Source organism: Chanodichthys erythropterus, chromosome 21 (genome assembly GCF_024489055.1).
Source record: "Chanodichthys erythropterus isolate Z2021 chromosome 21, ASM2448905v1, whole genome shotgun sequence".
NCBI classification, from domain to species: Eukaryota; Metazoa; Chordata; class Actinopteri; order Cypriniformes; family Xenocyprididae; genus Chanodichthys; species Chanodichthys erythropterus.
In genome coordinates this window covers 34,527,910-34,554,571 of record NC_090241.1, presented here as the reverse complement: position 1 = coordinate 34,554,571, position 26,662 = coordinate 34,527,910, and the positions used below count along the sequence as shown (strand labels likewise).

Sequence of the window (26,662 nt, the reverse complement as noted above, 5' to 3'; positions counted from 1 at the left end):
AATGATTACAATGCAAAAAAAAAAAAAAAATCTTCCTGTGTTTTTGTCATTCTTAAAGGATTAGTTCACTTTAAAATGAAAATGAACCCAAGATCTACTTTTCTGATGAACACAATCGGAGTTATATTAATAAATATCCTGACGCATCCAAGCTTTATGATGGTAGTGAATGGGAAACAACGAGTTTGAAGCTCAAGAAAGCGGATTAAATTTGTTATAAAGCAATAACTTGGTAAATATGGATATTTTTCTTACACAAACGCATCGCTTCACTTCAGAAGGGTTTTATTAACCCCGGAGCCATGTGGAGTACGTTTATGATAGATGGATGCACTTTCTTGAGCTTCATACTCTGTTCACTGCCAATGTAAAGCTTGGATTTATTAATAAAACTCTGATTGTGTACATCTGAAAGAAGATAGTCATGTACTCCTAGTATGGCTTGAGGGTGAGAAAATCTTGAGGTAATTTTATTAAGTCTTGTTTTCTGAATCAAATATCAAAATGAAGACTCAAAAACCCTATTTGCAGATTTTTTAAGCACAACATCATTTAACTTTGATCAATTGTTCAGAAAGCAATGCTTAAAGCCTTCAGTAATTTTGCTTCTCAAGTAAATGTATCTTGATTGGAAAATGTGTAGATATTTGTACTGGAAACAAGACTAAAACACTGAGGCAGTGCAGTGCATATAAATGCAAAAACGCTGAAAGAAAGGCAAAAACAGACACCTATGACTTTTTCTCAGGAGAAACATCTGAGAAGCAAAAGTCTCCATTGCATTTGCTCTCACAATACAGTCCAGGAGAAACAGTCGAGATCTTACTGTGGAAACATGAAAAAGATGGAAATTTCTTTTAATGAGACTGCTTTTTAGCAAGCTAAATTAGGTTGTAAGACAGGCCCGAAGCATGGTGAGGAACCACAGCTGTCTGACGGGCTGATAAGCGCGCATACGGCCTATCAACAACAGCGCACCACAAGTGCTGGATAAAAGCTGTGTGCGTGCTAATAATATCATCCAGTAACAGGCCGAGGATGAACAATAAGAGGGTGTCTTAAAAAAGAGAGGCATTGTTCTAGAGCATCACTTTGAAGAACATTTCTCTGCCCATCTGAACTGCAAGGTAAGTTAATTCAGTTTGCTTCCATGTTAAGAAATGTTAGTTTTAATATAATCTTTCTAAGAAGAATAAACCTTGAAAATCAACTTTTGTGTCATTCTCAATGTCTTAGGCCCTTAAACATGTAACCAAGTAGTCAAGATTACTATCACTAATTGAAAAGGTTTAAATTAAATCCCATATTGATCATCGTCAATGTCTGTGGTGATGGTTACAAAAATGACTCTTGCATGGGAAACTTTCTTTTCATAATTTACCTACAAATGTGTTTATAATGGTTAATGATTTATAATCTTTCCATGTCTCAGATCATTTAATTAAAAATCAATCCGATGTGTGGCTTGGAGAAATGTGGTTACTTTTGGCTTTCCAATATTGAGATGCATAAAACTTTAATTTAATTTCAAAAGTCAAATCAAAAGATCATTAAAACATTACTTTGGAAACCACCTTTGGCGTTTGGCAAAATAAATCCAATTCCAAATCCAGACATGTTCTTTCCTTTTATTGCAACATTTAACGTCTTTGTGTTTTTAAGTGCACTAGACCAGTTTGACGACAATGAGAACATCAATGAGCGGAAACTTGGGCCGGGTTAAAGCCTCTGAAGCACTGATGCGAGTCTATTTATGGTGCATTGCAAGTGGATATGAGCTGGAGAAAGCTGGGATTGTTATCTGTGTGGCATAGTTACCATGCCAATATAACCACACCATGATAGGCGTCTGCCAACACCTTTTTTCCTAGGGGTCCACTTCATCTGTGTGTGCAGCCACTGTCAGGACTTTGAAGTGGTTAACAGATGCAGAACAGACGCCAATGTACAATTTCACAATAAATCAATTAGCGTCAGTTCATTCATTTTAAAAAGCAGGACGTAGACGCTTGAGAAATGATATATATCATAACGGCAATGAGTTCAAGAGTCAAATACGTGAGATTCCTGTTGCTGGAGTGAATAGAGGTATAATGGCACGAATGCCATGATCTGATTATCACGTCTGAATCTGATACTCGAGCCCCTTGAAGAGCCTCCCAATAGTCCTGTCCTTTGAAAACAAATGCCTTTATTTTTATCTCCTAGGTTGAATCTCCATTGTAAAGATGCCCGAGTGAGTATATTGTGTCTCTGCTTTCTGTTGTTCATCATCTTAGACGTCTTACGGCACCCTCGACAAATGTGCTCTATTCTTGGGTTTACTGGCTGTGTTGTCTTAACTCAAAGCCTCGATATTAATGAAGGCTGATTATAGCAGGGTGTGAATACAATACAGTCCAAAAGTCTGAGAACAGACTGAAAATCTTATAATATAAAATCAAGAAGGCATATTTAAAGATTCTAGGTCACACTATTAAAGAGGTAAATTAGTAACACTGATGCAGTTTTTCTTGCTTCATTATTCTCACGCTGAATAAACAGGTTTTGATCATGTAATGCTGTCAGAGGGACATATCAAATACTTTTCACTCAAATTATTATGGTTATTATATAATTTGCAATTAAAAAAAAGCATTTTCTTTTCATTTTCTTAGGCTTTTGGACATCACTGTATGATGTTTTATAATAAAAGCTTTCTTATTAACAAGAATTATGATGTTTTTTTATCTAATTGTGTGTTTTTATTCCTTTGCAGACAAGAGGTAAGAGTGAGTGAAAAACCATCTTTGAATACCACTTTTTCAATACATTATCTAACTAATGTACCAGCAAACTAATCTACTGTAACAATAACTTAATTATTTATTATAATATTTTAATATGCAGTGAACATATATAATGAGTGCTATATATATATAACCAATGCTCATTTCAAATTTGACAGAAAAAGTCCAAGATCTCTGCATCTCGCAAGCTGATGCTAAAGGTACAGTTGCATTGCAAAATAATTTTCTGCAATTGTTGTAGCTTCATAAATTGTAGTTCCAGCTATATGCAATATTTATGTAAAAATGTAACTAGAGTTTGCCTGTGCAAAATGCCACATTTTGGGGTGTTTTTGGGTCGTTGCTAAACATAAACAAAAGAGCGATACTCTTTTTGCACCACAAATTAAGGAAATGCATTCAAACTCTTGATTTTCTCCTAGCATTTATTACATTTTAAAGTACATGTCTATGCGTTTGTCAGAGTCTTATGGTAGCTAAAGCAAAGGATGACTTAGAGCAAGAGCTGGTCGATAAAGAGGCAGAGAAGGAGAGATATCTGGCGGAGAAAGCTCCTCAGATACAGACTACTGGGATGTCTTTCGCTGAGCTTCAGGTATGACCACAACTCACAAATCTCTACTGGTATTAATATAGAAAAATACCAAAAAATATGTTCTTGAATACTATAGAATTCCCAGTAAGCATCATGATATATAAATATCATAATTAAACAATAGCATACTGTACACTATAGTCCAAAAGTTTGGAACCACTAAGAACTACTAAGAAGTTTCGTCTGCTCACCAAATTTATTTAATTAAAAATACAGTAAAAACAGTAATATTGTGAAATATTATTACAATTTAAAAGAACTGTTTTCTATTTAAATATATTTCACAAAGTAATTTATTCCTGTGATCAAAGCTGAATTTTCAGCATCATTACTCCAGTCTTCAGTGTCACATGATCCTTCAGAAATCATTATAATATGCTGATCTGCTGCTCAAGAAACATTTAATGTGTACAATTGTACAAAATATTTGTGTACAATATTTTTTTTCAGGATTATTTGATGAATAGAAAGTTCAAAAGAACAGTGTTTATCTGAAATCTAATCTTTCGTAACATTATAAATGTTTTTACTGCCACTTTTGATTGATTTAATGCATCCCTGCTGAATAAAAGTATTCATTTCTTTAATTTCTTTTCAAAAACATACAAATAAAAATTCTTACTGACCCCAAACTTTTGAATGGTAGTGTATAATGCTACAGAAGCTTTGTATTTCAGATAAATGCTGTTCTTTTGCACTTTCTATTCATCAAGGAATCCTGAAAAAAAAGTACACAACTGTTTTCAACATTGAAAATAATCATAAATGTTTATTGAGCAGCAAATCAGCATATTAGAATGATTTCTGAAGGATCATGTGACACTGAAGACTGGAGTAATGATGCTGAAAATTCAGCTTTGATCACAGGAATAAATTACTTTGTCAAATATATTTAAATAGTACACAGTTATTTTAAATTGTAATAATATTTCACAACATTACTGTTTTTTACTGTATTTTTAATTAAATAAATGTAGCCTTGGTGAGGAGACGAAACTTCTTTTAAAAACATTAAAAATCTTAGTGGTTCCAAACTTTTGGACTGTACACTATATATATATATATATATATTACCATTATATTACCATGTGAAACAAACACCGAATCATGGTACTGCCATATTACTTCTATAAGATTTACTTTCAAAACCAGCAAAATCAGTGGCAGTCCTGTTAAAACTATTTGTTCTCTCTATCAGGAGCTGTGTCGGGAACTGCATGCTAAAATTGATGTGGTGGACGAGGAGCGCTATGACATCGAGGCTAAAGTGCTTCACAACACAAGAGAAGTAAAGTAACCGTTCAGCCTTTTACTGTGTATAAGCAACAGTAACTCAGTCAACAATCAATGCTAGGAAAATTAAAAGTCCCCTAACCAGACATGACACAACAAGCATCAGGTATCTTCAATAAACAGTCAACCATCATTGCTAATTAGCAAATCCAGGTGACTGGAACAAAATACTGAGGAGGACTTTTACTTTCTGAACCTGGACTTCTGATATTAGTACACAGCAAAATCTCCAGAGTTAAATCAACTCCGCTCAGAGTACATATGGTCCCTCTCTAAATAGTGTTAAAATAACACTGAAGCAAAGTTAAAGTTAATGGGATAATTAAGCAATTAATTAAGTGATGATTGTGCATTAGTGATGAACACCTGCTGTTAACAAGCAGAATCACTAAAGAAAAGAAACACAAGAATTATTAATTGCTTAATTATCTCATTAACTTTAACTCTGTTTCAGGGTTACTTTAACACTATTTAGAGAGGGACCAAATGTACTCTGAGCAGAGTTGATTTAACTCTGGAGATTTTACTGTGTAGAAAAAAAGGTACAAAAATGTCCCTTTAAAGGTACTGCCCCAGCGACAAGCTGTTGTACCCCTAAAGGTACAATTTTAAACCCTTTTTTTTCTGTGTCCAATTAGTATCTGAATTTTTGCGCAATCTGCGGCTTAAGAATGCATCATTATGTAAGAACATTATATTAGTCTTGTACAGAAACTTGCTCAATAGAAACGTGTGAATGCTGAAACTTGTAAACAAACCTGTTGCAGATCAAAGATCTGAACATCAAAGTCCTGGACCTGAGGGGCAAATTTAAGCGACCCCCCCTGAGAAGAGTCCGAGTCTCAGCTGACGCCATCCTGCGCTCTCTGCTGGGCTCCAAACACAAGGTGTCCATGGATCTGAGAGCAAACCTCAAATCCGTCAAGAAGGAGGACACAGAGAAGGTGAGCTGTGGGTCCATGCCGTGGGCTGAAATGAAAAGAGTTTAGCGTTACTCTGACCTTTATTTTAACACAATACTGTGATGCGTTTGTGTGTCTCTTTGTAGGAAAAGACAGTGGAGGTCAGTGACTGGAGGAAAAATGTGGAGGCCATGTCTGGAATGGAAGGAAGGAAGAAAATGTTTGATGCAGCGCAGTGATCACAATCAACATCTGTAAACATGCAAGTATGTACAACATGATGAAGTCAAAATGTAGATTCCTATTACACATTTTGTGTATTTGTGTTGTTGCAGAACTTATCAGAATTACTTTTTTGTTTATCTTTTCACAGGAAATCAGGGTGGGATGAAGTACAGAGATGACAACGCTGATTAAAAATACGTCCCTCGATTTGATAATGTGCTTCAAAAGCTTCGAACCCATATGAAATAAACTAAGATATAGGAATGCATTCATACTTGTCAAATACAAAATGATTTGTCAGTGTGTTCAATAAGTGTTAAATTAAAAGCCCTGCGATGTGAAACGTGTCATAAACATTGTACTGTAAATAAACTGTGTAATCTCCAGATACTTATCATGATTTGTCATCATTTCATGTGAATGTTTGTACAGTATATCCTCCATTACAGTCAAATGTTTAGTAAGGACAAAATCTGATAGTGTTTTTGGGAAATTGACTAATAAAATAACCCGGAAATCCGGTTTCCTGCCCTGATGAAACTCTATAGTTATGCAGTGAGTAATCATAAAAGTATGGTTTGACTATAATAGGGAAAAGTATGTGAATGATAAGGCCAAAGGGACTTTTTTCTCACTTTACCAGTCAAGAGTTGATGGGAAGTTCTTATTTACGAGTTGGGAATTTGTGTTCATGATGTCAGGTGTTTTCAAGTCACGTTTCGTTGAGGCAAAGTGGTGGCGACATATTTTAGAATCTCATTTGATCTTGTATGTTTATAGGGTGACCAGACGTCCAGTTTGTATTGGGACTGTTGAAAAAAACAGCACATGCTGGTAAGGTAGGTTTTGAAGCCGGTATGCTGATTTGAGCTGGTCCATGCTGGTCCTATGCTGATCCAGGACCAGCACTTGATCAGCATAAACCAGCTAAAACCAGCATACCAGCTTCAAAACCTACCTTACCAGCATGTGCTGTTTTTTTCAACAGGGTAGTTCTAGTATTTCAGCTCTATTTTTAGGAAAAAAAATCATGTTTTGACCTGTATTTTTTTCTTTCATAAATTGTCTTTTCTAGGTGATCATATCATGGGTATGAGGAAATATCAGTCTAAGGGAAATATTAAGGCTGCTGCCTGACCAACAGGCCAGCAAGAAACTGATGGTCATATCCTTACCAGCCACTAGAGGGCTTACCAGTTACATATAGAACATTAAAACTGCTGAAACATCAAGAACTTTATTTTTGATATAATATTGAAAAATAAATATCTGATTGTGTTCTTTATACGGATTCTAAATAATTCCATCATACTTTAAATTTTAAAAGATTAAAGAAGTGCATGAGAAGGAAGGCTAAAGCCATTTATCCAAAGCATGTCCAAACTCATATCCAACCAGTTCTCTAAAAGGTCAAGATGGTAAGAAAACAAAAGCAGCTGAAAGGCCAAACACTGTTCACTAAAATATGATGTGCACACAAGGCCACAGTGTCAAAAGGTGAAACATTTCACTCCTAAATGACCGACTATCACTTTCACAGGAGATGAAATGCATTATTGTGACATTCGCCCATCCCTGGTCACATGACTCACCTCAAAACTATGAAAGATCTGCCTTTATGTCCCTCACATTACCCTTGTATTGACTGTAACATAATGAGGTTTTACTCTAGTGCAGGATTAACCGTCTGAATAGTGTTTCCATCCCAGTAATGTTCTGCATTCATCGTGCAGAGTTTGTACGAGTCTCTTCATTCATCTTTCTTTTATCAAGCGACTTAGCAAATAACCTGATTTGTTATAAATAACCTGAATGTTTCTTTTTGAAAGAGCAAGTGAGGACAGGAAGATATTTTCCTTACCAATAATTCTTAAGAGTAGCAATGCTATCTAATTTTTATATTGTATGTGAATAATTTTATAAGGATGAGATTGCATTGATTTATTTTTTGTTATATCATTTTTTTTTATAAAAAAACACTGAATAATAAACATTTATTATATCGCAGATAGTTTATAAAATGCATAACTTTTATACCTATACCATATTCATCCATTCGCCCGTAAGAGCGCTGGGAACTAAGTGTACAGGTTAGGCCTATTCCACCGTCTTAAGTGAGAAGAGCGTACATGTTCGGTTTTAATGGCACTACAAAAGGGATCATTGTTACAAATGCTTCAGAAGAGGTGGCACTTTGAATAAAATAAAAATGCAATGGCAAAAAATATTGAGGCTTCAGTGTTTTATAGGTGTGGTACACTGTTGTTTGCGGGTATAAAGTGCTCGAGATGTGACAGTTACAGTATGCTAATCTCATTATTATGGTTAAATAAGATAAATACACATAATAATATAACTAAATTAGGTTTATTTTCCTGATAAACATCTCAACAGACATTTGTCACCCAGTTTAGAACTTTCAAATATGACAATTTATATGAATTGAATTAATAACGATTTAATATTTATAGAATTGCACTTGCATGTATTATACACACATGATTATAATGTGTAAAAATTTTTTTTTCATGATTTGTTGTTACATTTTTTCTTTTGTCAAATCAACATAGATAATTAAAGGTGCTATAGAGGATGTTTTGTTTTATACATTTTTGCAATATTACTTGAAACTGTCTTTAACTGATAAAAGACTATTTATTAGGTGCACTGAAAGGAATAATATCAATATACATCATCTGTGCAAGAGGTAGGGCCTTAAAAACATCAGCAAATTGTTTGTGTGATCATCGCGTAAACGATTGGCCCTCTGGCTTGTCAATCACTGCCATGACGTTCCTTGTGAGAGATGTGTGCGCTCCAGTAACTTTCCACACTCCACAGGCGCCGCATGCGATGTTTTTATCAGGAGACAGGAGTAACAACTGCAGATTATGAGTTACCTGCAGTGAGTCCGACATAATGAATCCACTAACACGATACAGAGAATGCCGGTGGTAAACACTCGTGTTCCAGCACTCGTGCACGAGTTTTGGGAGGCATTCCCTCGAAAGGAGGGGGGGTTGTTCTTACGCATGCGCTCATTTCAAAAACTCACTAACAGTCTTTGGTTTCTCAGTCGACGAAAACATCCTCACCTTTAATGTAGTTCAGATAACATAATATTTTGAGTTTCTTTTGAATAAACCAATTGCTATCATTGTATTAACTCAAATTTTTAATTTCAATGAACTCAAAATTTTAAGGCAACCAGGTAACTAACTTTTTTAAGTTAAACCAACAATTCTTTTTTAAGTAAATGTAAGTATATTATGCCATCATACCTCAAACTTCTGTATATGTGTTACTGTTGTTTCCTCTACATTTGATGACATTGCAGGGTTTTCCGAACGAATGCATTTTGTCAAGCGAAGTAGGCTTAAATGGATATCTGGGAATAGGGAGCAGCAGTGAACACTACATAAGGACCCTGTCAGTCAGAACATAGCTACACATTCTTTGTCTGTCCTCGTTGGTTAAGATTGTTCTGGTGTTGATCTACACGTACCTGGAATTCTCTATCATCTGCTTTCCATCATCTGCTTTATTGTTGTTCTCCATCACAACATTTTTTCTTTTGTCAAATCAACTTAGATAATTAATGTGGTTCAGATGACATAACATTTTGAGTTTCTGTTGATAAATTAATCACCTTCATTGTATTAACTGAAATGTTTAACACAAAATTTTAAAGGGGTGGTTGATTATGATTTCACTTTTTTAACTTTAGTTAGTGTGTAATGTTGCTCTTTGATCATAAACAACATCTGCAAAGTTACGACGCTCAAAGTTCAATGCAAAGGGAGATATTTTCTTTTACAGAAATCTCTTTTTAAGGACTACAACAAATGGCTGTGAGCTTCTTCCTGGGTTGGTGACATCACAAACCTGAAAATTTACATAAACCCCGCCCCTGAGAACACGCAACAAAGGGGGCGGGGCCATGTTGGGCTGCTTTAGAGAAGAGGAAGAGTTGTTGTAGTAGAGTGTTGTTGTCATGCCGTCATTTTACGCTGCTTCACAAACGAGGGTCAATTCAACACAAAAGATGAACATGACGGCACATGCTAGTCGCAAATTTGACAAGCTATAATAAATGATCTGTGGGGTATTTTGTATCAAGCTGACACGGTTTTATTGAACTGACTGACAACCATATCTTATTAGAATAAAGAAAAATAATACGTTTTCAGAAGTCTGGCGACATACAGTACATGTCAAGTAATTGGACTAAACAGCTTCTGACTGTTCTAAAACTAATAAAAGATCTGGCATAGTGATAAAGTGCAGAGATTCTCCAGCAGCGGGTGAAGACAGCAGATCACACGTGTCACATAGTTACTCACTGAATGAAAAGACTGTCGTTAATTTTCTCACCTGCGGGGTTAACATCCCATGACCCTTCAAACGGCACAGGAAATGAGCCACAGGTCAATTCAACTTCAGACATCAGCCTGAGCGTGTGCGGGCTCTGCCTACAGCAGAATTCAGCTAAAATTACATTTTTACAATGACTTAGACAAATTCGACTCTTGACAGATGTGAAAGACCATGGTGGTGCATGAATTTCAGTGTATCAGTAAGTATCATAGTACTGCCACACTATGCATTTGTAAGTATAAACAATTAATTTACTAATATGCAAATATCATACCGCCTAAATGTACTTTAAGTCAATGTTTTTTATTGTTATGTATAAATGTATCACTCCAAAGCAGAACTCAATGATCATCATATGAGAACACAGTTGTCAGCCGATCTATTAATAGACACAATGCACATCCGCAGAGAATGTGTCCAGTGTTTTGTGCATGTACTATATGTGTTCATAGGTGCATATATATGTGCATTCAGCCCACCCTCTTTGAAGACAAAACATCACATATGAAGTCATGTGATCTTTGGACAATTTATATATCATTGGGGTTCAGCTTCAAGAGCAAACAGCCTTCGTTAACAAACTTGTGAGTAACATCATCCCGACCAACATAAAGAGAGGTAAGATGAATATCTGCATGATATAGTGAACGTTTTCATGTTGTCAGACTACAATAATGACTGTAAAAACTGACAAATTCTTCTGTAATCTGTACATAAAACAGATCTAAACCTAAGCATGTCATACAGAGAGGACGTTGAGCATGAGTAAGTGTCTTTGTGTTTCATTAAAGAGGATTTTGATAGATATACATTGTGTATGATGTAAGCTGAGAATTATTGCATAGACTCTCGTTCAATCACTGACACATTTATAGTGATTGCAAAAGTTAAAATAACATGCCCGTGTGGTTTGTTTCCATCCAGGGAGCAAGAGGGTAAGTTTGAATTTGTTTTCCTCTTCTGTGAATGATAAATCTACCTTGATCCAAGACTGTTAAACTGTCTTAACCTCACAGTGGTGTCCATGAAGCTTAACATTCACTTTATGTGAAATTCCCCCAAGTAAAATTTGCAAAAGCAAAATAAATACAACTGAGCAAAGTAAAAAAAATTGAAATCAAATTTAAAATAACTGCATAGTTTTCTTTTTATAAATAAAATATAGATTAATCCTTATTAAAGTTACAAAAGTTGTTCAGTCAAGATCAGTGAGTGATTCTCTTTTTAGGCTGCTGTGACTTTAAGATCGAATGCACGGATTCAATACATTGCTACACATGCGTTTTCTTTCTGAACTGTTTAAGTTTATTTAAGACATAACCGACTGTGCTTACAATGATATTTTGTGTGTATTTGTCCGTTTAAGTGCAAAAAATGCGAAAGAGAACTCAATTCAGTTATCGTGCACTGTATGAGAGGCGGCTTTCTGTGCATTTGCACGGCGCTCTAGTGCCGAACTGAGTTCTCTTTCGCATCTTCATGTGCTTGAATGGTTTAAAAACCACATTAAAATGCGCATTCAGAAATCAATAAGCGGACTCAAAATTTTTATTTCATAACAAGTATCCAGTTCCAGAACTGGAATCGATTTTCAATTCCCAACCCTATTAATAAGTAATATTATTGACTTAAGTAATGTAAATTTAGATGTTTCCTAACATATTGAAATAGCTAGTTTCACGGGGGTAAAAAGATGTGACAATTATGTCATAATTATAAAATTATGAGATTTAAAAAAATATATATGTTTAAATAAACAGCTTTTCGTGTAGAATATTTCACCTTTTATGCAAACCCATTTCCACCTGATGAGATAAATGAATTATTTTTACATTATAAAATCATTTGGACAAAAAAAGTCGTTTTTATGTAATTATTGACTTTTTAACTTTTTCCTCATAATTCTGACTTTTGTCATTCTTTTGACTTTTTGTGAATTTTTTGTGTCATTAGTATGATTTACCAAAGCATTTTTATTTCATATCTTTTCACATAGATTAGGGCAAATTTACTGATTACTTTCCTGGACACCAATAATTATGGTTAAATTAAATCTATGCTATTGTGGGATAAAATAAATGCATTGTAGTGATCTTTTATGAAACATGATCTGTCCTTGCATGACCCAGAGTAAATGCAGGTTGATATAAACAACATTTTTTAGATGCACTTAACAATTATAGTTCTGATCATTCATAATGACTAAAAAGAAGAGAAAGTGTTTCCGCATTATCTTAAAACCTTCACGGAGTTACTTCAGTTAAAACATTCCAGTTGGAGTTCTCAAGCAAAGAAAAGTTCATGTGTTCGAGGCTGTTGAGAGGGACTGTTGTTTGGAGCACAATGGCAATCTCAGTCTGTCCCTCTCTTGGCGGCCCAAATGAGAATCAGATTACCTCTGTGTAGATGATCCGGTTTGCACATCGGCTCCTGGGCTTTTACCCTGATACCTGAGTTAAATGTTAACTTTATTGAGCAGTGGCAGAGAGAGAATTAGGTGAGATTCACCGTGAACGAGCTTGCACTGAACAAAGAGATTAGCAAACAAAACAAACCTTCCCTTCTTTTGACAGGAATTTGTGTTTAGCCCACTGAAAATAGACCTGAGGAAACAAATAAGGGCTCAGGGAGAAGAATTTATCTGGCAATTTCCAAAAGGACACTTTTTGGTGTATATATGTCTTTTTTTGGTGCATTAGCAAGACAAACCCTACTAGATGTTACATATAGTACTGCAAATTAACTAGTTTGAAATACATTTATTGCAAATATCTCAACCATATACAGTGATTCTGAATAGACAAATAATGTCAATAATCAAAGTTATTAAAAATACATATGTAATGTTAGGAGTAGTTTCATATTAACATTTTCATCATATGTATTTCTATTTAAATTATTTTAATTTGTAAAAATGCATAAGTTTATCATTAATTAAAGGAACATTTGGTCCCAAACTAGCTACTGATTGGCCATTATATTTAATACAAATATCCAACTGTTACTCGGAAACATATTATCTTTTCTGACATAGTAATAATTGCAATTATTGCTCATTGAAAATGAGTTTTAAAAAATCAGAACTCATCCTAAAATAGTGCAAATGTCAAACCTCATATTAAATGTGTTAAATAAATATATAAAACATATATTTAACTCAACCCTTTTAATTTAAAAATTTGTTAAGCACCTCTTCACTGATCAATTGTTGAAAACAGAAAAACAACATTTTAAGAGTTTTAGGTCCGTTTCGAACCGTATTCATGAAAAGTGCCAGCTGCATTTTGTTCTGTATTTTGTTTGAACCTGCCCTACATCCAGTAAAGAACAGGAGAATAAGGGCGGATGGATATCATGTTCTTTGGCAGCAGAAGTTGATATGAGAGAAGTCGGTGAAGGGAGTGTTCATGTGTGACCGGATCAGTCAGAGGGTGGAGAATCAGGACAGTTTTCCCAAACTACATTATGTAATGACACTGAGTGACATCATTCACAAGTCTAATCCTTCATTGTTTAAATGGATCACAATTTCCTTCCTCTGACCTGAAATGGCTTGTACGCATTTAAATAGTTCAATGAGATTATTGCTATAGGTACTTTGGTGACAAAACTGCCCACAGTAGCAAGCTTAATATGACAAAATCTCATTTTTTGGAGTGATTTTAATAGGAACTTTTATGCCATTTTACAAAATCTTGATTTTTTTCCACATTTTCTCCATTGTTGCAGCTCCTCTCTTCCCAGTCTGTCAGTAACGCTATAAAGACTTTATCTGCCGGTGCACTCGTATTATTATGAATGGGAGAAAGTGTAATGCGCAATATGGTTGAATAAGTCCTGCCTTCTAAATAAGAGCCAATCACAGATTGCTAAAGTCATTGTGTCACCGCAGCGGCCGTTATGCTGCATTCACACGGGCGTTGGCATTAATGCTTCCCATTTACTTTGAATGGTTGACGTCACCCATTGCCGAACTGAATTGTGGGTTCCAATGCTCGTGGCAGAAGTTGAAAATTTCTCATCTTTTCAAACGGCAACACTTGAATGTTTGAAAGCTGCATTAGAAGCTGTAGTCTGTATAGAAACATTCAGATGCACGCTTCCTATAGAGATGCACATGATTTGAGCTTTTAGAAACAAACTTTATGAGACAACTGTTGTCAGATTTCATTGGTGATTTCAAATTTGAAATTTAATTGAACAGCTTTGGAGAATTTGATGTTTCCCCATTCAAAGAGATAGGAGCTGCACATGCATGCCTGAGAGGTGTTTTAAAGATGGCCACCAAGTGAAATGACTTATCTTAAAGGGACTCTGGTAACGCTCTGTTTAGTTCCAGTCTCTATGAAGCCACTCCTTCTGAAAAGCACAATGAGCTTTGATTGGTCAACTGGATCAGTGTGTTCTGTTTTGTCGTTCAAGCGTGTTTTGTAAATGTCACCTTCTTACCATTACCGCGCTAAAACCGGGGTGGAAAAAACTGCGTCTCTCGGACATAGCGACAACACACTACTAATTCAACCAAGCCTCGCCTCATTTATTTTGCTTGTGCCTTGGGCGGGAATTCGTGTACGTTGCCAGAAGAAAACTCAAGACTACAATGAAGGCGTTACAGGAAGTTCAGTAACAGTGACACTGATATAGAGAATAACTCTCGCTGGAGGGACTTTGTGCTTTGCAGAGCTTTTTCATGCACAAGCAGCAACATTACACACTAAAGAAAGCATAATAGATCTTTAAAAAAATAACATGATCTGTCCTTGCTTAGAGTGAGTGTGTGCATTTTACATGCATGCATTGCTCAATTGCAACCATATGCATGATTATTTTCTCATAATGCTGTCTGCATCTGCTTTGCACAGAGGAGGTGCTGAATGAGGAGGTGCTTGAGGAGGTAGAGGAGCAGGAGGAAGGTAGTGCCGCTTGTGCTAATGCTGCTGCTAAAACTACACCTAATAATGAATGAGGTTTGCCAGAATAAATAAACAGATGATGTTGTCGGGTGAATCTCATGAATTGTGTCAAGAACATATCCTAAAATAAACTTGATAAATTATGTTTTGCATAGTCAGTTATGTAAAAGAATGAAAATAAGGCTTAATTTTTACACCACAAGGCAAGGCATGCAAAATATAATTTAGTTATTTCTTTTGATCATGAAGTGAAAATCACTGTTAGTGTCATTTGTGTGCTTTAAAAAATAGATAATGCTTGTCAACATAAATATTTATCATTATAAACAACTGTTACTTATAGACTCACTGTTTTTCAAAAACAAAGATTATTGGAATACATTTTACAAGAAAACACTTTTTAATTCAATGTGTTACTTGACATTTCTTTGTAATTATTTGTGAAATTTATGAACAATTTCTGAGTGAAAAGTATTTTTTTCAGTACTATAATTATAATTATTTAAAGTTAATAATTATAAGTAATGTACATAAATCACATATAATGATTCAAAAGAAAGACACAAAAGACTTCAAGACTGTCATAAAATGTTTTTGGATAAATCCTTCTGTTTATCTGTTCATTATTAGGGCTTGTAGAGGCCGGTGGGAAGCGAACACTCAATCCACATCATGCAGGTAAGGAAATACCGGATTATTCAGCAAGTGATTCTAATACAATAAACAACACCCAATAATTACTTTCACAAAGTCTCTGATTAAACGAAGCGTGACACATTTGGGATGAGGTTTCGAACAATGTCAGCTATTATCAGCTTAATGGACTACATCCATCATATGTAAGAAGTTTCACTTCCAGACTGTCTTAACCTGAAATACTCTGAATACAAAGTTGACCACCCAGATTTTCTTGAAAAGGCTTACACAAAATACCTTTTAGTGAAGATTCCCATTTGTGATAAGGGACATGTCTTCAGGCTTTCTCTGTGTCTCTGTGGATTTTAACATTGCTGTCATAGATGACATGTCTGTCTTTTCTTATTTAGATGCTGCTGAGGAACCTGGTGAAGAAGGTGAACATGATAACATCAGACTCATTCAAAACTGGTTTTACACTTGAAACTGAGCCCAGATAATCTTTGAACTAAATCATCAGCATTGCTGGTATGCAATTGTTTTCATACATCTGTATTTTTCCCTTTCACTCCTGCCGGTAAAGAAGAAACAAAACCAAAGCATAAGTGAGTAGAATTTTCAAATATAAATAATAGAAAATAGAAGGATATATAATGTCAGGTTTATGTTCTGTTTTCATGGACTTTTAGGGTATGTTTACACGACAACAAGGTACTAAAAACTGAAAATGTTTCTTTTGCTTTTATCGTGTACAGATGACAATGTTGTCAAAATGATCCCCGTTCACACGGATCCGCGAAAACGGCTAAAAACGCTGTATTCTGCTGCCAGGCCAGTAGTTGGCGATGTCCCTTGTAAAGAAACACTACGAGCCTATAGACTGAACACGTAATACATGTGCGCGTAACGTCACCTTTTCAGAAATTTGTGTTTTTGTAGTTTACAAAGAGACAAAAATGTGCACTTTGAATTCCATTTTCAAAAGTTTGCATTTTCAGGCCCCCAAAATGCATTCTTGTGTAAATGAATGAACATAACACATAAAATGTTTTCTTTTTTTTAGTTAAAAATGAAGTCGTGTAAACAGTCCCTTAGTTTGTGACACAGTTTCGCTGTGTTCTGTTCCTGTTTCTTTTGTTCCCACTTATCTGTCTCCTAAGTTATCTATGATTTGCACCTGTTTGTAGTTTAGTTGCCTTTGTTTGTCCCATATAACTATATATATATATATATATATATATATATATATATATATACAGTGGTGTGGAAAAGTGCTTGCCCCCTTCCTGATTTTTTTTTTTTTTTTTTTTGCATGTTTGTCACACTTTAATGTTTCAGATCATCAAACACATTTAAATATGAATCAAAAATAACATAAGTAAACACAACATGCAGTTTTTAAATGAAGGTTTTTATTATAAAGGGAAAACAAAATCCAAACCCACATGGCCCTGTGTGAAAAAGTGCTTGTCTCATAACTTAACTGTGGTTTATCACACCTGAGTTCAGTTTCTCTAGCCACACCCAGGCCTGATTATTGCCACACCTGTTCGCAATCAAGAAATCACTTAAATAGGACCTGCCTGACAAAGTGAAGTAGACCAAGTGAAGTAGACCAAAAGATCCTCAAAGGCTACACATCATGTTGATATCCAAAGAAATTCAGGAACAAATGAGAAAGTAATTGAGATCCAAATCCAAAATTACTCCAAGAGCGCAGCAACAACTCATCCAAGAGGTCACAAAAGACCCCACAACAACATCCAAAGAACTGCAGGCCTCACTTGACTCAGTTAAGGTCAGTGTTCATGACTCCGCCATAAGAAAGAGACTGGGCAAAAATGGCCTGCATGGCAGAGTTCCAAGACGAAAACCGCTGCTGAGCAAAAAGAACATAAAGGCTCGTCTCAGTTTTGCCAGAAAACAACTTGATGATCCCCAAGACTTTTGGGAAAATACTCTGTGGACTGATGAGACAAAAGTTGAACTTTTTTGAAAGTGTGTGTAAGAATCCCATTAGATTCTTATGATGATATGGCTAGAACCAGCAGCCATATCACCCTGTAGCCCAAGACTGATTGCCCACTGAAGCTAAGCAGGGCTGAGCCTGGTTATTACCTGGATGGGAGACCTCCTGGGAAAACTAGGTTGCTGCTGGATAAGGTGTTAGTGAGGCCAGCAGGGGGTGCTCACCCTGTGGTCTGTGTGGGTCCTAACGCCCCAGTATAGTGATGGGGACACTATATTGTCAAAAAGCACCGTCCTTCGGATGAGACGTTAAATTGAGGTCCTGACTCTCTGTGGTCGTTAAAAAATCCCAGGATGTCCTTCGAAAAGAGTAGGGGTGTAACCCCGGCATCCTGGCCCAATTCGCCCATTGGCCTCTGTCCATCATCATGGTCTCCTAATCATCCCCATACACTGACTGGCTTCATTACTCTGTCTCCTCTCCATCAATAAGCTGGTGTGTGGTGGGCGTTCTGGCGCAATATGGCTGCCGTCGCATCATCCGGGTGGATGCTACACATTGGTGGTGGTTGAGGAGATTCCCCCTTCAATATGTAAAGTGCTTTGAGTGTCCAGAAAAGCGCTATATAAATGTAAGGAATTATTATTATTATTATTAGGTCTGGTGTAAAAGTAACACAGCATTTCAGAAAAAGAACATCATACCAACAGTAAAATATGGTGGTGGTAGTGTGATGGTCTGGGGATATTTTGCTGCTTCATGATTAAATGGAACCATGAATTCTGCTGTCTACCAAAAAATCCTGAAGGACAATGTCCGGCCATCTGTTCGTGACCTCAAGCTGAAGTGAACTTGGGTTCTGCAGCAGGACAATGATCCAAAACACACCAGCAAATCCACCTCTGAATGACTGAAGAAAAACAAAATGAAGACTTTGGAGTGGCCTAGTCAAAGCCCTGACCTCAATCCTATTGACCTTAAAAAGGCGGTTCATGCTTGAAAACCCTCCAATGTGGCTGAATTACAACAATTCTGCAAAAATGAGTGGGCCAGAAATCCTCCACAGCGATGTAACAGATTCATTGCAAGTTATCACAAATGCTTGATTGCAGTTGTTGCTGCTAAGGGTGGTCCAACCAGTTATTAAGTTTAGGGGGCAAGCAGTTTTTCACACAGGGCCATGTGGGTTTGGATTTTGTCTTCCCTTCATAATAAAAACGTTCATTTAAAAACAGCATGTTGCAACAGCTTGCGTTATCTTTGATTAATATTTAAATTTGTTTGATGAACTGAAACAGTATGACAAACATGCAAAAAAATAAAAAAATTCACAACACTGTGTATAGCCCTAAGTTTAATTTGTCCCTTGTTAGTTTGTGGCTTTATGTGTGGTGTATTAATTCTTCTGCATGCGGTCCTTAGTTTTGCATCTTTAGCAATTTCCTGTGTTCCTGAGTGATAGATTAGTATTTTCCTTTTTGTGCATGTTGTTTCCTACTCAGTTTGATACATAACTGTAATATAACCAAATATTCCCAAATATATGACCATTTTACAAGAAAAATCTAATGCATTGTTGTTGATTTTTAAGACCCTTTGTGCCAGCTTTGGTGCCTCCCAAAATTCCTGATGGAGAGAAAGTTGATTTTGATGTGAGTACATTTATTTTATTTTATTATTTTATTTTATTTTATTTTATTTTATTTTATTTTATTATTTTATTTTATTTTATTTTATTTTATTTTATTTTATTTTATTTTATTTTATTTTATTTTATTTTATTTTATTTTATTTTATTTTATTTTATTTTATTTTATTTTATTTTATTTTATTTTATTTTATTTTATTTTATTTTATTTTATTTTATTTAAATTGATTTTATTGTAATTTTTTTAAAATGTTTTGTGCATTATATTACACCATTAATTTAAGTATACGTCTACTTCATTGCGTTCTTTTGTTTGCACAGTTGTCTTAGTTAGCAGCTATAAACAGCAAATTCTTTCGCAATATGAATATTCGTTTACTGTCATAACAATAAATCACTCTGAACTTTCACTTACTAAAGTAAACAATGTTATGTGACCTTTAGATTTTCATTGCACTGCCATAAAACATGTGTCACATATGTATTTTTTACTGCACTTTATATTACCACTATAATGTGATGACTTTTAAAAATATATCCTCAGGATATTCACCGTAAACGTATGGAGAAAGATCTGACGGAGCTACAGACTCTCATTGAAGCACACTTCGAGAGCAGAAAGAAAGAGGAAGAAGAGTTAATCAGCCTCACCCAACGGATTGTAAGATATACACCCTACCACTGTAACCATGATAAGACAAGTGAACTTTATGTTGAAATGACATGCTAGAAACATGCTAGTTGACCAGCTAGGTTTGTTGGTAAACAGTCGGGATACACTGGTCCACCAGCTGGACTAGCAACAAACCAGCCCCAACCAGTATGGAAATTTCTGTGCTCTTTCCAGCCGGACTGTGACTTTAGTCCCACAGAGCCAGACTGTCAACTACAACCTAAAAAGAAAACGTCAAAATAAATGAATACATTCAAATAAAGACACGATTCCATGAACTTCCTTATAGAAAACAATCAAAAATACACAACTGTTTTCAAGATTGATAATAATCAGAAAAAGCAGCAAATCATCATATTAGAATGATTTCTGAAGGATCATGTGACACTGAAGACTGGAGTAATGATGCTGAAAATTCAGCTTTGATCACAAGAATAAATTACATTTTAAAATATATTCAAATAGAAAACAGTTATTTTAAATTGCAATAATATTTCACAATTTTACTGTTTTGATAAATACAGCCTTGGTGAGCAGAAGAGACTAAATTAAATTAAAAAAATATTACAAACTTTTGACTGCATGGTTGTGCAAGTGTCTCAAACATACTCGCTATCTCTCTCTCTTTGTTTTTGAAGTCAAACTAATAATTAGTTCATCATCAAAAGTGGGATAAATGTACCTGTTGTCACCTTTATTCAAGTCAATTCACCTTTATTTATATAGCGCTTGTTTCAAAGCAGCTCTACTGTAATAAAAGGAAACTAATGCATTTCATCTGTTGTTCGGCTGAAGTCAGTTCAGTGTTGATCCAGTTCTGTTGTAAACATCATCAATAATTAAATGAGTTCATTTCATATAAGCAGTTCTGCAGAAAACACTGATGTCATCATCGTCCAGCTCTGTTAATTTCTCACACAACATCATCATAACAGTCAGATCAGATCAATAACATTGTTGAATATTAAGTGTTGTGACCAACAGGAGAACCGCAGGTCAGAGCGAGCGGAGCAGGTCCGGATCCGCACGGAGCGAGAGAGAGAGCGGCAAAACAAACTAGCTGTAAGTTTCTTCAAGAGGACATAAAGGCCATCCTATAGGAAGAAACAGTCGCTTATAGTAATTCATTTCTTTTTCTTTCAGGAAGAAAAAGCACGAAAAGAGGAGGAAGAGGCCAAGAGAAAGGCTGACGATGACGCTAAGAAGAAAAAGGTTCTCGCAAGCTTTCAGTACACCGGATACATGCAAAGGGTAAAGCCGCTCAGAGGTCAAAGGTCACAGCACGTGTCACAAATGCTCACTACTTGTTTGTTTTTGATTGACAGACAGACAAAAGGGGTGGGCCTAAGAAGCAAACCGAGAGAGAGAAGAAAAAAACGATCCTGAGCGAACGCCGTAAGGAACTGAACATCGAAAACCTCGGCGCGGACAAGCTGAGGTAAAAAAACACGTCAAAAACCTCCGCCAACATGATATATAGTGAAGTATGTTTAACATGCACTGTGACATGAAGCCAAGGCTGTTGCTTCACATTCATGGACTGGTTCGTCATGTTCTCTTGTGGGTTTTCATGCAGAGAAACCGCAAACGAACTCTGGAAGTGGATGCGCCAGCTTGAAGCAGAGAAGTTTGAGCTGCAATACAGATACATGTGCCAGAAATACGAGGTGAGGCTTCCACACAGTGCTGTTTTATAGCTTCAACAAAAAGAGGATGTTAAAGTGGAAAACAGTAACATTAGGACAGGACGTTTATGGTGTGTCATACAACTATCAATTACATGCAGTCACACCTAGCACAGACTTGGCAGAACAATCATATGGGCCGGTTCCCAGAGATATCATTTGATTGACATGAGAATGATGTAAAATTGTACGGCAATGATTCACGAGATTGATTCATGCATGTGATTTTCTGTCTCATAGATCACCGTCCTCAGGAATCGAGTCAGCGATCATCAGAAAAAGTAAGTGGCGGTGAAATGGAGCTGATTTATCCGTGCATTATCAAAAGCTACATTCACACCACGAACCAAAAATGGCCAGTTTAGATTTTCTACTTTATTTTGGTGAGGTTGTTCACATGACCTATTAAATATAGCCCCTATCAGACAATAATAATCATATTTTTGTAATTAGGCCTAAAGTTAGAAGACTAGTTTGAACGTTTGGAGTCAGTACAAATTTAAAAAAAATTTTTTTTTGAAAGTCTCATATGCGCACTAATCTGCATTTATTTGATCAAAAATGCAGTAAAAATTGTGAAATATTATTACAATTTCAAATAAATGTTTTCTATGTGAATATATTTAAAAATGTAATTTATTAATGCGATGCAAAGCTGAATTTTCAGCATCATTACTCCAGTCTTCAGTGTCACATGATCCTTCAGAAATCATTCTAATATGCTGATTTGCTGCTCAAGAAACATTTATGATTATTATCAGTGTTGAAAACAGTTGTGCTGCTTGATATTTTTGTTGAAACCGTCATGCATTTTTTCCAGGATTCTTTGATGAACAGCAGGATCAAAAGTACAGCTTTTATTTGAAATAGAAATCTTTTGTAACATTATATACATTCCTGTCACTTTTGATCAATTTAATGCATCCTTGATGAATAAAACTATTCATTTCTTTTACAAAAATCTTACTGACCCCAATATTATGAATAATAGTTTACAGTTTATGTGCAATAGCTCATTTGGTGCAATTTATGAATTAACTAAATCAAGCATTCCATTATAATGAATGTTCAATTAGATTGCTGTGAAACAATTAGTTAATTTTTGTCAGTCTGTCACATTCAGCTGTATGAACTTGCCCAAAAACATGTCAAGCCTTCCACAGACCAACTGTCGAACAAGAAAACATGTTACCTTCAGCTCAGATATGAATAGTGATGAGCAATGGTCCTAAAATAACATATTGACCTCAATGTCTTCAAATAAATGCCTTGGTAAAGACCTAGCTAAGATGCGTAATGCCACTAGGCTAATCTAACATAGCATCATGTTTCCAGAACTTTCTGTGTGAAATAACAGTTGCTGTTTGTTGTAGCACAACCATTGACCAGACTGTGATCCGAAAGCAATGCAAAAGGAAATGCAAAAAACAGACAGATTCTGCATTGAGTGCATGCGAACGTACACAAAAGTACCATGTGTGACAGGATCAGATGTTAATACCCTAGTATTTTGATATGCCTTTTTGCTAAATGATCATATTTATATATAATATGGCACTGTAAGACTAACATGTTATTATAGGGGTATTACCATCATGCTATTGTCCAAAAACACGCTGTTATACGGGAGCTTAGTAATCGCAACTTTTTATTCACAAATTGCAAATCTTTCAATTCTGAGTTAATTTCTCGCAATTCCAAGTTTATAACCCACAATTCTGTCTTTTTCATTTTAAAAAGTCAGAATTGTGAGATAAAAATGGCAATTACCTATTAATTTTTTTATTCCATGGAGGAAACAAGATTATATAGTATTACCTTCTCTCTCTCTCTCTCTCTCTCTCTCTCTCTCTCTCTCTCTCTCTCTCTCTCTCTCTATATATATATATATATATATATATATATATATATATATATATATATATATATATATATATATATAAAATGCAAAATATACACTATTTTTTGTCCACTTTATACCATATATGGTATTTAAATTGCACAAAAGGCACTTGCCATCATGCTAGTGTCCAAAACATGGTATTACCATGTTTTTATGTTTTTATGCAAAATATTAAAATGTTTTGTCAGGCAACTTAAAAAATATATATTAATCTAAAACAACTTGTTTAATTCAAGTAAAAAAATATAATTTAATATTACTGAATAAATCTTAATGCAACAAAATAATGTAATAAACAGGAGCATAATCGGGTACAAACAATTGCTCTGAATGATCATATTTATATATCATATGGTATTTAAATGGCACTGTAAGGTACTTTAAAGAATACTGTGGTATTACCATCATGCTAGTGTCCAAAACATTGCATTACCATGTGTTATATAATATATTATTATGCAGAATATAACAAAAATATACAAAATGTTTTATCAGGTAACTAATAATTTAATATTATTGAATCAATTTGATGACATGCAAAAAATGTGAATTTAATACACAGTTTTACTCTTTGTACTGTAGTATATCAGACTGCTTTGAAACTAAAATACATGTGGTAGTATAAATATGTCACTTTTAGCAAGCATGTGGACAGCTGCTCAACACTGAAGCGAGTGTGAGTCAGGTAGTTTAATTATAGATGACTATCAGCATAAAATAACAAACAACAGAGCTGCTGTTCCAAACACAGTGTCTGAAACCAGCAGTCCATCCCGTCATTCAGCGGACTTAACTGAGCCCAAGTTCTCGTGTGTGTCGGATAGGTGTTTATCTCACGCCAAACCCATGACTCCTGCCTGACTCATGGCAAATCTGCACAGACTTGCCGAGCTGTTATGGCTAATCTGACCGGTACTGAACTGAGCTCAGCTGTAATACCGATGGGATGTTCTACCAGGCTCAACTGTGGGAATACGAGGTGTCTAACAAAGGATTTTTGTAGACAACAGCAAGTTTATGTGTCTCTAGTCTCCACTAATGACACTGCAAATTCTGTTCCAAGATGTTTCATCTAAGTGCTTTCGTGAGGGGATCCGCAGTGTCACGCCAACACATTTAATTACCCAATAGGCACGAGCAAGGACACACAGGGAGCAGTACGAGTTAAATCCGGCAGCTGTTCAAGGGTTAATGGGGAAGTTGTAGTAGGGGGTCAGACAGACACGGGGCTCCTGGGAGATCCTGTTGTAAGCGCTAGAAGAATGGGAGATTTGCTCCGGTCTGACCCCGCTACTGCCAGAGATATACAGCTGCTGCTAAATAAGACTAATCTGATGCTGGTATAAATAAAGAAACATGGATTTTGTTAACACCTAATGTACTGGTGAATATATTAGGTCATGCTACATTCTTAAAAATAAAGATATACAGTACAGTCCAAAAGTTTGGAACCACTAAGATTTTTAATGTTTTTAAAAGAAGTTTCATCTGCTCACCAAGACTACATTTATTTAATTAAAAATACAGTAAAAAACAGTAATATTGTGAAATATTATTACAATTTTAAATAACTGTGTACTATTTGAATATATTTGACAAAGTAATTTATTCCTGTGATCAAAGCTGAATTTTCAGCATCATTACTCCAGTCTTCAGTGTCACATGATCCTTCAGAAATCATTCTAATATGCTGATCTGCTGCTCAAGAAACATTTATGATTATTTTCAATGTTGAAAACAGTTGTGTACTTTTTTTTTTCAGGATTCCTTGATGAATAGAAAGTTCAAAAGAACAGCATTTATCTGAAATACAAAGCTTCTGTAGCATTATACACTACCGTTCAAAAGTTTGGGGTCAGTAAGAATTTTTATTTTTTTGAAAAGAAATTAAAGAAATGAATACTTTTATTCAGCAAGGATGCATTAAATCAATCAAAAGTGGCAGTAAAGACATTTATAATGTTACAAAAGATTAGATTTCAGATAAACACTGTTCTTTTGAACTTTCTATTCATCAAATAATCCTGAAAAAAATATTGTACACAAATATTTTGTACAATTGTACACATTAAATGTTTATTGAGCAGCAAATCAGCATATTAGAATGATTTCTGAAGGATCATGTGACACTGAAGACTGGAGTAATGATGCTGAAAATTCAGCTTTGATCACAGGAATAAATTACTTTGTGAAATATATTCAAATAGAAAACAGTTCTTTTAAATTGTAATAATATTTCACAATATTACTGTTTTTACTGTATTTTTAATTAAATAAATGTAGCCTTGGTGAGCAGACGAAACTTCTTTATAAAACATTAAAAATCTTAGTGGTTCCAAACTTTTGGACTGTATTGTATGTGGATCTAAAATACTGGGGCTGAAGCATTTGAAAAATCTTTTTAAGTTTTATTCTATTAACCCCAAATAGGTCACAGGTCTGTATGTAAAAACAATGCTAAAAGCAAATAATAAAATGCAAATGTAGGGGAATTTTACTGTTAAAGACCCAAAAGACCAGATATGATGAAGAAAATAATGCATTTGTTGTTTTTTTCTTCCATTAGTACCAAAGGATCCAGGACTAAGAGAGGACTAAGAAAATAATGCAGCTCCGCAGAGACTCGCCAACAACATTATTTGCATTGATAATTTAAATATAATTATATAATATTCTCCCAATCTTTTTTTTTTTTTTTTTGAAGAGATACAAATATTAAAACCAACAGTCTGAATAGAATGATGAACCAAGCTGGATTTTAAGTGACTAATAAATAACAGACCACATTTGTCATATTAATATTTGCTATGACTCTTTTCAATGATAATTATATGCAAAGTGCCATAATGTACTATCATTTATGATGTTATCTTTTTGTCAATTTAATATTAATGAATTATATACATAATGTGAAAGAAAAGAAAATGCATGCCACCTTTTCAGCTTTATTTCAGAGCATTGAAAGCATGACCATAAATGGTTAATAAAACATTATCAGGAATATAAATCTGCGTATGCTTTAGGATGTGTATAGCTTTCTTTTTGCATGGATAA

The 26,662-nt window shown here is 35.0% G+C and overlaps 2 protein-coding genes and 1 long non-coding RNA gene across 3 annotated transcripts; all 3 read left to right on the top strand.

The window, feature by feature from the left end:
* Positions 1-2,832: 2,832 nt before the first annotated feature.
* On the top strand, positions 2,833-6,198 carry tnni1b (troponin I type 1b (skeletal, slow)). The gene is made up of 6 exons (XM_067373539.1): positions 2,833-2,989; positions 3,253-3,384; positions 4,583-4,672; positions 5,445-5,621; positions 5,726-5,845; positions 5,953-6,198. The coding sequence occupies exons 1-5, from the start codon at positions 2,981-2,983 to the stop codon at positions 5,816-5,818; spliced, it is 501 nt and encodes a 166-aa protein (XP_067229640.1). The 5' UTR covers positions 2,833-2,980; the 3' UTR covers positions 5,819-5,845; positions 5,953-6,198.
* A 4,044-nt stretch (positions 6,199-10,242) lies between these two features.
* Positions 10,243-10,947, top strand: LOC137011279 (uncharacterized). Its single transcript, XR_010893462.1, has 3 exons — positions 10,243-10,380; positions 10,656-10,799; positions 10,904-10,947. It is a non-coding gene; the product is annotated as an uncharacterized lncRNA (long non-coding RNA).
* Positions 10,948-13,560: 2,613 nt separating this feature from the next.
* tnnt2b (troponin T type 2b (cardiac)) lies at positions 13,561-26,647 on the top strand. The gene is made up of 13 exons (XM_067372639.1): positions 13,561-13,573; positions 15,044-15,094; positions 15,725-15,772; positions 16,141-16,167; positions 16,314-16,335; positions 19,291-19,351; positions 19,892-20,008; positions 21,005-21,082; positions 21,164-21,271; positions 21,346-21,458; positions 21,597-21,687; positions 21,946-21,986; positions 26,175-26,647. The coding sequence occupies exons 1-13, from the start codon at positions 13,561-13,563 to the stop codon at positions 26,212-26,214; spliced, it is 810 nt and encodes a 269-aa protein (XP_067228740.1). The 3' UTR covers positions 26,215-26,647.
* The last annotated feature ends 15 nt before the right edge of the window (positions 26,648-26,662 follow it).